The sequence below is a fragment of the Penaeus monodon genome, chromosome 13, assembly GCF_015228065.2.
Source record: "Penaeus monodon isolate SGIC_2016 chromosome 13, NSTDA_Pmon_1, whole genome shotgun sequence".
NCBI classification, from domain to species: domain Eukaryota; kingdom Metazoa; phylum Arthropoda; class Malacostraca; order Decapoda; family Penaeidae; genus Penaeus; species Penaeus monodon.
In genome coordinates, this window is record NC_051398.1 from 28,412,471 (window position 1) to 28,422,470 (window position 10,000).

Below are 10,000 nucleotides of genomic sequence, written 5' to 3' on the forward strand. Positions count from 1 at the left end.
CTTCTTCCAGAATACTTTTGAAGACTAATTGCTGAGATATGATGACAGAAATTAACTTATTGTATGTGTGTGTATTTATTCTTTTAGGTCCACTTTAGAAAATATCTTATAAAAATGAGAACTTAGACAAATGGAAATTGTGTATGTCATGTAATAAAGCTTTGGTTTTTAATAAAGAGATTATAGTATATTTGTTTTTATTAAATATTACAGTATATATGTGATCATGTAGTTTAGCATTTTAATTTAAATAAAGCAAATGGAGAGATCAAATAATGGCAGGTATTTCAGTTGAGAAGTTCAGAGAGACATAATACTGTAACTAAGTACACCAAAATTAAAGATGTAGGGAAGTTATTTTAGAAGATCTATATATTATTAATTTGTAATGTTGAATACAAAATTAATCCTATCTGAGAAAGTAATTAAATAAATATGATAAAATAAAGATAACATTTTGAAATGCCCAAATTCTCACTTAACACTGATTGGACCCTGTTTGTTCTGTAATCCAGTCATGGTAGTTGGCCACTTTGGTGAAGACCCCTGGAGAGTTAGCCTTGGCACACTCGTCTCCAAAGCTTACAACTCCAAGTTGTATCCAACTTCCATCCTGTGTCTGTGTTATTAAAGGACCTCCACTGTCACCCTGTGGAATGGAAAACAATGTATTACTGATAAGAGGGCTGAAATAACCTATATTTATTTGTTAATTTTGATGTGTCGGTTGACATGTTGTTTGGTGATTTGCAAAGTATGCTGTACTCTGTTGTTAATATGGTATTTATCTTTCTCTATTGATTCAAGACTTGCAAGGTTTATCTTTCTGTATCAACATTTTGTGAGGGTAATTCTGGTATAAGCTGCAGGATGAATTACATTATTAGCAATCAATTTCTTTATGACCATTACTTCTTTCTCACCTGGCAAGCATCTTTGTTGGCTGTTAGTGTACAGACCATGTTGTTAGTGATTGTGTAGTCAGGATACAAATCTGCACATGAAGATGTTGAGATCAGGTCAAGAGTTACTTCTTGTAACCTGTCCTTTGCTGTAGTGGTTGCTGTGGAGATCAGATTCAGTCAGTCATTTTCAGTTAACAACTCCATTACCTGAAAGTCTTATCTTGGTAAAACATATTATTTTCATTTCATATTAAACAAGAAGAGACTTACAAAATGCTTCAACACCCCAGCCGGTCACAATAGTGCTAGCCCCAGTCACATAGTCAGTGTCCTGAGCTATACAGATTGGGCGGACTCGCTCATTGAAGACTGCATTTTGCCCGAGGAACACAAGTGCTATATCGTTATCTTGCTGCAAATGAGGAATAGGGCATGTAAGTCAAAGTATGCACAATTTTAAAATCATTATCAGGTATACTATACAAATAGAATAAATGTGGCAAATGCAGAACAAGCAGTATACAGAATCTTACTGTTATGTCATCATAATTAGGATGAACAATAAAATTTGAAGACACAAACTGCTGTGTGACACCATCAATGGTAGTGGATCTGTCATGCTCACCAAGAACCACTCTAACACTAGTAGCCCTGTTGACAGAAAAGTAAGGTGCTTCAGTGCTCTTTTTTTCCTCTGCCTCTTATCTGCTATCCTTTTCACCCTTTCTACTTTTACATTTTTATCTAATGAAATGGGAGAGTTGAAGGGTTGTTTGTCAGTAGAGTATTATTTGGCCTAATATGTATCAAAATATATCTAAGGTGAACAGATCTTGTTAGAAATCAGCATGATCACTAGTGCTGTTTTCTCCATACTTGCTAAGGAGCAAGAGTTTTCCCTTTTGGCTTTAGATTTTAGGCAGATTTCCTATTATGATCATGCTACATGACCATGCTACTACATCTTCATTAGTATGACAAAAAATGATAGTAAATTTCATAAGTAGAAAAGCAGGTAACTTCAGGACTTGGTGTTAACACACAGATTTTAAATGAAAGCATATATTCTATGTGGAAGCCAGCAGTGGTGGATCCAGAATGTTTCAAAGGAGGTAGGAGCTGAATGTTCTAAAGACAAAATTAAAATATGGGTCTGAAAAGATCATTATTGTTGTTGTCATTTTTTTTTTTTCTTCTTTTTATCCATTCTCCAAGTATTTGAGAACAAACTGTGAGCACTTATGATATATATTGATTATACTTTCCATATTTACACTATAATCTTATTTATTTACATATTTCTGCAAATGGTGTATTTTCCCTTTTTGAGGTATACTTTATCTGATGGCCAAGACACTATACAAATTAAGAGCTGCAAAGCTGACAAAACCAGTAAATATTATTTAAAAATCCATATCTTATATCCTGTAAACTCACCCTGTTTTTGCAAAACAATGAGCAGCTGTGAGGACCCAAGCGTTCTTGATGAGAGAACCACCACAAATAACGCCATTGCCAAAGTCCAAAAGAGCCTGCCATGGGTATTCTCCTGGTGTTGCTTCCTCTCCACCCACAATTCTTGGCACAGTAACCTGGCTGATGCCGCAACCACCTGAGGAATAGGAGACGGTTATTGAGAAATGAACTATTTAACTTTGTCTCTCCAGTTTACTACCTTTCCTTCCCATCCAAAGACTGTCTTTCTTGCTGTCTTCTCTCTCTCTCTCTCTCTCTCTCTCTCTCTCTCTCTGTTTCACTCCTCTCCCTCTCTCACTCACTCTCCCTCCAGTCTCTCCCTCTCCCTCACCCCTGCTCTCTCTCATCTCCTCTCTTTCTCTTTCTCTTCTCTCTCTCTCCATCTCTCTCTCTCCCCCTCTCTCTCTCCCCCTCTCTCTCCGTCCCGTCTCTCTCCTTCTCTCTCTCTTCTCCCCCTCTCTTCTCCCCTCTCTCTCTCTCTCTCTTCTCTCTCCCCTCTCTCTCCCCTCTTTCCCTCCCTCTCTCTCTCTCTCTCTCTCCTCTCCCTCCCCCCCTCCCCTCTGTTTTTAAATCCCCCCCTCTCCCCACTCCCTCCCCTCCCCAGTCTCTCCCTCTCCCTCACCCCCTGCTCTCTCTCATCCCTTTTCTCTCTACTATTCTCTCTCTCTCTCTCTTCTCTTTTCTTCTCCCTCTCTCTCTCTCCCCTCCTCCCTCTCTCTCTCCTCCTCTCTCTCTCTCTGCTTCCTTCTCTCTTTCCTTTTTCTCTTTCTTTCTCTCCCCTCTCTCTCCTCAAAACCCCTTTCCTCTCTATCTCCTTTTTCGTTTTCTCATCTCTCTCTCTGTTCCCCCTCCCCTCCTCTCTCTGTCCTCTGGGCTCTTCTCTCCCCTCCCCTCTCTCTCCCTCCCTCCCTTCCCTCCCTCTCTCCCCTCTCTCTCCCCTCTCCTCTCTCTCTCCTCTCCTCTTTTCTCTCTTGTTTCACTCCCCCCCCCTCCCCACTCACTCCCCCCTCCCTCACCCTGCCCCTCTCTCATCCCCTTTTTCCCTTTTACTTTTTCCTCTCTCTCTCTCTCCCCTCTTCTCTCCTTCTCTCTCTCTTTCTCTTTCTTTTCTTCTCCTCCTCCCTCTCTCTCTCCCCCTCACTCTCTCTCCTCCCCCCTTTCCCCCCCCTCCCTCCCCCCCTCCCTCCCTCCTCCCCTCTCTCCTCTCCCCTCTCTCTCTCTCCCCTCTCCCCTCTCCCCCTCCCCCCTTCTCTCTCTCTCTCTCTCCCTCCCCCCTTTTCTCTCTCTCCCCCCCTCCCCCCCTCCCTCCCCCCCTTTCCCCCCTCTCTCTCCTCTCCTCTCTCTCTCCCTTCCCCCCTTTTCTCTCTCTCTCTCTCTCCTCCCTTCCCCCCTTTTCCTCCCTCCCTCCCTCCCCCCCCCTCCCCCCCCTCCCTCCCTCCCCCCCTCCCCCCCTCCCTCCCCTCCCCCCTCTCTCTCTTCTTCTCTCCTCTCTCTCTACTCTCTCTCTTCTCTTCTCTTCTTTTTTTTTTTTTTTTTCTCTCTCTCTGTCCTCCTTTTTCTCTCTCTCCTCCTCCTCTCTCTCCCCTCTCTCTTTTCTCTCTCTCTCCTTTTCTCTCTCCGTCCCGTTTTCTCTCTCTCTCTCTCCTCTCTCTCCCTCTCTCTCTCTCTCTCTTTTCTCTCTCTCTCTCTCTCTCTCTCTCTCTCTCTCCTCCCTTCCCCCTCTCTCCTCTCTCCCTCCCTCCCCCCCTCCCCCCTTTCCCCCCTCCCCTCCCCCCCCCCCCTCCCCCCTCCCTCCTCTCTCTCTCTCTCCTCCTTTTCTCTCTCTCTCTCCTCCCCACCTCCCCTCTTTTCTCTCTCCCGTCCCTTTTTCTCTCTCTCTCCTCCTCTCCTTTCCCCTCTCTCTCTCCTCCTCTCTCTCTCCTCTCTTCTCTCTCGCTCTCTCTTCTCTCTTTTCCCCCCTCCCTTCTCTCTCTCTCTTCCCTCCCTCCCCCCTCCCTCCCTTTCCCTCCCCCCCCCCTCCCCCCCCTCCCTCCCCCCTCTCCCCCTTTTCTTTTCTCCCCTCTAAACCTCTCTCTCTCTCTCTCTCTGGCTTTTTTTCTCTCTCTCTCTCTCTCCCCCCTTCTCTCCCCTTTTCCCCTCTCTCTCTCTCTCTCTCTCTTCCCTCTTTCTCCTCTCTCTCTTTTCCCCTCCCTCTCTCTCTCCTCTCTCTCCCCTCTCTCTCCCCCCCATCTTCTATCTCTCTCTATCTCTCTCTCTCTTCCCTCTCTCCCTCCCCCCTGTCCCCGCCTCCCCTCCCCTCCCCTCTCCCTCCCTCCCTCCTTTCCCCTCTCTTCTCTCTCCTCTCCCTCTTCCCCCTTTTCTTTTCTCCTCTTTTCCCCCTCTCTCTCTTTTCTCTCTCTCTCTTCTCTCTCCTTTTCCCTCTTTCTCTCCCCTCTCTCTTCCCCCCTCCCTCTCTCCCTCCCTCCCCCCTCCCTCCCCCCCCCTCCCCCTCCTCTCTCTCTCTCTCTCTCTCTCTCCCCTCCCCTCTCTCTCCCCCTCTTCCCTTTTTTTTTTCTCTCTCTTTTCTGTTTCCCCTCTCTTTTTTCTTTCTCTCTCTCTCTTTTCCCCTCCTTTTCCTCTCTCTCCTCTCTTCCCCCTCTCTCTCTCTCCCCTCTCTTCCCCTCTCTGGGCTTTCTCTCTTTTTTCTCTCCCCTCTCTCCTCTCCCCGTCTCTCTCCTCCTCTCTCTCTCTCTTCTCTCGTCTTTTCTTCCTCTCTCCTCTGCCCTCTCTCTCTCCCCCTCTCTCTCTTCTCTCTCTCTCTCTTCTCCCCCTTTTTTCTCTCTCTCCTCTCTTTCTCTCTCTCCCTCCCTTCTCCTCCTCCCCCTCTCCCCTCCCTCCCCCTCTTCTCTCTCCTCTCTCTCCCCCCCTCCCTCCCCCCCCCCCTCCCTCCCCCCCCTCCCTCCCTCCCCCCCCTCCTCTCCCCTCCTCTTTTCTCTTTTCTCTCTCTCTCTCTCCCTCTCTCTCCTCTTCTCTCTCTCTCTCTCTCCCTCCCTCTCTCTCTCTCCCCTCCATATCTCTCTTTTCTCTATCTTCTAAACTACTCTCTCTATCCTCTCCCCTCCCCTCCTCTCTCCCCCCCCTTTTGGCCCCCCTCTCTCCTCTCCCCCCTCTTCCCCCCCTCCCCCCTCCCTCCTTTCTCCTCCTCTCTCCCCTCCCTCCCCTTCTTCTCTCTCTCTCCCTCATCTCTCTCTCTCAATCCTGTCTCCCCTCTCCTCCCCTCCCTCCCTCCCTCCCTCCCTCCCCTCCTCTCTCTCTCTTCCCCCTCTCTCTCTCTAAAACTCTCTCCCCTCTTCTCTCTTCTCCCCTCTCTCTTTTTTTTCTCTCTCTCTTTCCCCTCTCTCCTCTCTCTCTTTTTTTTTCTCTCTCTCTCTCTCTCTCGGTTTTCTCTCCTTTTCCCCCTCTCTTCTTCCTCTCTCTCTCCCCCTCCCCTCTCTCTCTCCCTCTCTCTCTCCTCTTCTCTCTTCTCCCCTCTCCCTTCTCCCCTCCCTCCCTTCCCCCCCCCTCCTCCTCTCTCTCTCCTCTCTCTCTTCTCTCTCCCCTCTTTTCCCCCCTCTCTCTCTCCATTTTCCCCTCTCTTTTCTCCTTTTTCTCTCTCTCCCCTTTTTTTCACTCCTCTCCCTCTCCCCACTCACTCCCCCCTCTCAGTCTCTCCCCCCTCCCCCACCCCTGCCCTCTCTCCCCTTTTTTTCCTACTTTCCCTCTCTTTCTCTCTCTCCTCTCTCCTCTCTCTCTCTCTCACCTACCTCTCTCTCTCTCTGTCCTCTCTCTCTGTCCTCTTTTCCTTTTTTTCTCTCTCTCTCTCCCCCTCTCTCCTCTCCCCCTCCTCTCTCTCCCCTCTGTCCCTCTCTCTCGTCCTCTCTTTCTTCCTCTCTCCCCTTGTTTCCCCTCTTCTTTCTTTTTTCTCTCTCTCTCTCCCCTTTTCTCTCCCCGCTCCTCTCCTCCTTTTCCCTCTCTCTCTCCATCTCTCTCCCCTCTCTCTTTTCTCTCTCCTCTGTCTTTCTTTTTTCCCCTCCCCTCTCTCCTCTTTTTCCCCCCCCCTTCCCCTCTTCTCTCTCCTCTCCCCCCCCCCCTTCTCTCTCCTCTCACCCCCCCCTCCCCTCCTTCTCTCCCCCCTCTCTCTCTCTTTTCCTCTCATCTCTCCCCCTCATCCTCTCCTCTTCTCTCTCTTCTCTCTCTTTTCCCCCTCTCTCTCTCTTTCTTTCCCCTCTCTCCCCCTCTCTCTTCCCTCTCTCCCCTCTCCTCCCCTCTCCCTCTCTCTCTCTCCCTTGTCTTCTGTCTCTCTCTTTTCTCTCTCCCCTCTCCCTCCCTCCCCCCCCTCTCTCTCCTTTTCTCTCCGGGGTTTCTCTCCTCTCTCTCTCTCTCTCTCTCACTCCTCTCTCCCCTCTCTCTCACTCCCCTCTCGGCCCCTCTCCCCTCCCCCTCCCTCCCCTCCCTCCCCCCTCCCCGCCCCTCCCTCTCCTCTCTCCGTCCTCCCAATTTTCCCCCCTTCCCCCCACTCCTTTTCCCTCTTTCCCCTCCCTCCCTTCCCTTTTTCCCTTTTCCCGGGCCCACCCCCCTCCCCCCCCTTTTTTTCTCCTCTCCCCCCCCCCTCGCTTCCCTCTCTCCCTTCCCCCCCTCCCCCCCCTTTTTCTCTCCGCTCTCCCTCCCCCCTCCTTTTCCCCCTCCACCCCCCTCCCTCCTCTCCCTCTTCCCCCTCCTCTCTCCTCCTCTCCTCTTTTCCCCTCTCTCTTTCCCCCCCTCTCTCCCCCCCTCCCCCCCCCCCGTCTTCTCTCTTCCCCCCTCTCTCCTCCTATCTCTTCCCCCTCCCCCTCTCTCTCCCTCTTCCTCTCCCCCCCTTCCCCCCTCCTCCTTTTTCTCTCTCCTCTTTTTCTCTTCCCTTTTCTTCTTCTCCTCTCTCCTCCTCTCTTCCCCTCCCCATTTTTTTCCCCCCTCTCCCCTCTCTTTCCCTCCCCTCTCGGGTTCCCCTCTCCTCCCCCCCCCCCCCCCCTCTCTCTCTCTCCTCTCTCTCCCCTCCTTTTCCCCTTCCTCCTCTTTTTCCCCCTCTCCTCTCTCTCTTTTTCTCCTCTCTCCTCTCCCCCTCCTCTCTCTCCCCCTCTCTCTCTTCCCTCTCTTCCCCTCTCTCCCCTCTTTTTTCCCCCTTTTTCTCTCTTTTCCCCTTTCTCTTTTCGGGCTTTTTCCCCTCTTCTTTTCCCCCCCCCTTTTCTCCCCCCTTCCCCTTTTCCCCCCCTTTCCCCCCTTTCCTCCCCTCTCCTTTTTTCCCCCCCTCCCTCCCCTTCTCTCTCTCCTCTCCCCTTTTCCTTTTCCCCCTATCATTTTCTTTTCCCTCTCTCCTTTTCCCCCCCCCTCCCCTTTTCCTTCCCCTCCCCCTTTTTTCCCTCTCTCGTGGTCCCGCCCTCCCCTCCTCCCCTTCCCCCCCCCTCCCTCTCTCTTCCCTCCCCTCTCTCTCTTTTCCTCTCTCCCTTCCCTTCTCTTCCTCTCTCCCTTCTTCCCCCCTCCCCTTTCTCTCTTCTCTCTTCCCCTTTCCCCTCCTCTCCCCCCTCTCCCCTCTCTCTCTCTCCTTCTCCCCCTCCCTTTTCCCCCTCCCTTCCCCCCTTTTCTTCTCTCCTTTTTCTCTCTTCCCCTCTCTCTTTTTTCTCCCTCTCTTTTCTTTCTCTCTCTCCCTTCTCTCTCTCCTCTCTTCTCTCTCTCTCTCTCCCTCCTCTCCTTTTCCCTTTTCCCCCCCTTTCCCCCCTTTTTCTCCCCCTCTCTCTCTCTTCTCCCTTCCCTCCCCCCCTCCCTTTTCCCCTCTCTTTTCCCCGTCTCTCTCTCCCCCCCTGGTTTCCCTTTCCCCCTTTCCCTCCCTTCCCCCTTTCCTCTCTCTTTTCCCCTCTTTTCCCCCTCTCTCCTCCCCTCCCCCCCCTCCCCCCCTCCCCCCTCCTTTTCCCCCCCTCCTCTCCTCTCTCTCTTCCTTTAAATTTCTCTCTCTCTTCGCTCGTCTCTCCCCCCCATTCCCTCCTCTCTTTTTTTCTCTCTCTTCTCTCTCTCTCTCTCTTCCCTCCCCTTCTCCCTCCCTCCTTTCTCTCTCTCTTTTCTCCTCCCCCTCTTCTTCTCCCTTTACCCCTCCCCTTCCCTCTTCCCCTCTCTCTTCTCTCCTTCTCTCCCTCCCCCATCCCTCCTCCCCCCTTTTTCTCCTCCCCCCCTCCCCTCTCTCCCTTTCTCTCTCTCCCTTTTTCTCTCTCTCATCTCTCTCCCCCCTCCCTCCTCTCTCCCTCCCTCCCCCCTTTTTCCCCCCCCCCCCCTGTTTTTTTCCTTTTATTTTTCTACAAAAAGGTCGGTCTCCTCCGGAGAATTCTTTTGGGGTTTATGATGGCCAAAGCGGGGCAGAGGAAAGGGGAAAAAAATTTAAAAGAAAGGGCTTATTATTTTTTCTCCTCCCCTCTCTCCTCTTCTCTCTTTTCCCTTTTCCCTTTTCTCTCTTTCATCTCTCCTTTTTCTCCCCTCCTCCCTCCCCCCCCTCTCCCCCTCTTTTCTCTCTCTTTTCCTTTTCTCTCTCTCTCTCAAATTTTTTTCTCCCCTTTTTCCCCCTCCCCTCTCTTTTTCTCCTCTCCCTTCTCTCCCTTTTTCCCCTCAATCTCTCCTCTCTCCTCTCTCCTCTCCTCCCCTCTCCTTTTCTCCTTTTCCCCTCCTTTTCTCTATTTTTATATATTTTATTTTTAAAATAATATATAAATATTATATATATATAAAAAATACACACACACACCCAAAATTTTAATAAAATTTATATTATAATATTTTATAATATATATATATATATAATTTTTATTTATATTATATATATTTTATTATTTAAATATATAAATATATTTGTGTGTGTGGTGTTTATTTAGAAATTATATATTTATTATTATTAAATTCTATATAATTAATTATATATTATATTATATAATATTTGTGTGTGTTTGTATTTTTATTATTTATATATTTATATTTTTATACATATTTAATATATTTTATAATATATTATATATTAAAATTTTATATTATTTTATATATAGTGACCTGACTCTTTAAACCAAAATTTTTATGGCAGAATAAATGGACATTTGGAAAGGGAAACCCCCTTTTCCGTTTTTCCTTTTTTTGTATTTTGGGGCCCGGGATTGTCTAACCAAAACCTCGGGGGGTTTCAAGAATTCGTGACAAACGAGAAATCGAGTTGTTATGATCTGTAAAAAGGCTTAAGGGGAGCACTGCTAAGAAGAAAAAAATAATTCTGCCTCAGATACGCTTTTTCTAAAATTAAATGGCTTGAGTGATTTTTGTAATACGGTGAGAGAAGCTTATTGATTATGGTTCAACAGGGAAAGATCTAAAGGAAATTATATATATATATATATATATATATATATATATATATATATATATGTACATATATATATATATATATATATATATATATATATATATACATACAAAGAAATGGAAGGCCTATATATATAAAATGAGTCATTTTATATTCATAGCAAAATATGTAAAAGCATAGGAATAAACGAAGAAGTAATGCACAGTTATTAGATGTAACGATTTTTCATGTCAGG

General features: G+C 48.1%; 2 protein-coding genes across 2 annotated transcripts in view; one reads left to right on the top strand and one right to left on the bottom strand.

Moving 5' to 3' along the window:
- Nucleotides 1-188, top strand: part of LOC119580226 (E3 ubiquitin-protein ligase TRAIP-like) — an 18,101-nt gene extending 17,913 nt beyond the window's left edge. The window contains exon 12 of the mRNA XM_037928237.1: nucleotides 1-188. This exon is cut by the window's left edge and continues 181 nt beyond it. Within this exon, the coding sequence (XP_037784165.1) occupies nucleotides 1-28 (28 nt within the window). The 3' untranslated portion in view covers nucleotides 29-188.
- LOC119580227 (chymotrypsin B-like) overlaps nucleotides 186-10,000 on the bottom strand; it is a 17,018-nt gene continuing 7,203 nt past the window's right edge. Inside the window, 7 exon segments of the mRNA XM_037928238.1 lie at nucleotides 186-649; nucleotides 924-1,063; nucleotides 1,176-1,317; nucleotides 1,439-1,556; nucleotides 2,343-2,517; nucleotides 2,578-2,580; nucleotides 8,724-8,750. Coding sequence (XP_037784166.1) covers nucleotides 479-649; nucleotides 924-1,063; nucleotides 1,176-1,317; nucleotides 1,439-1,556; nucleotides 2,343-2,517; nucleotides 2,578-2,580; nucleotides 8,724-8,750 — 776 coding nt within the window. The 3' untranslated portion in view covers nucleotides 186-478.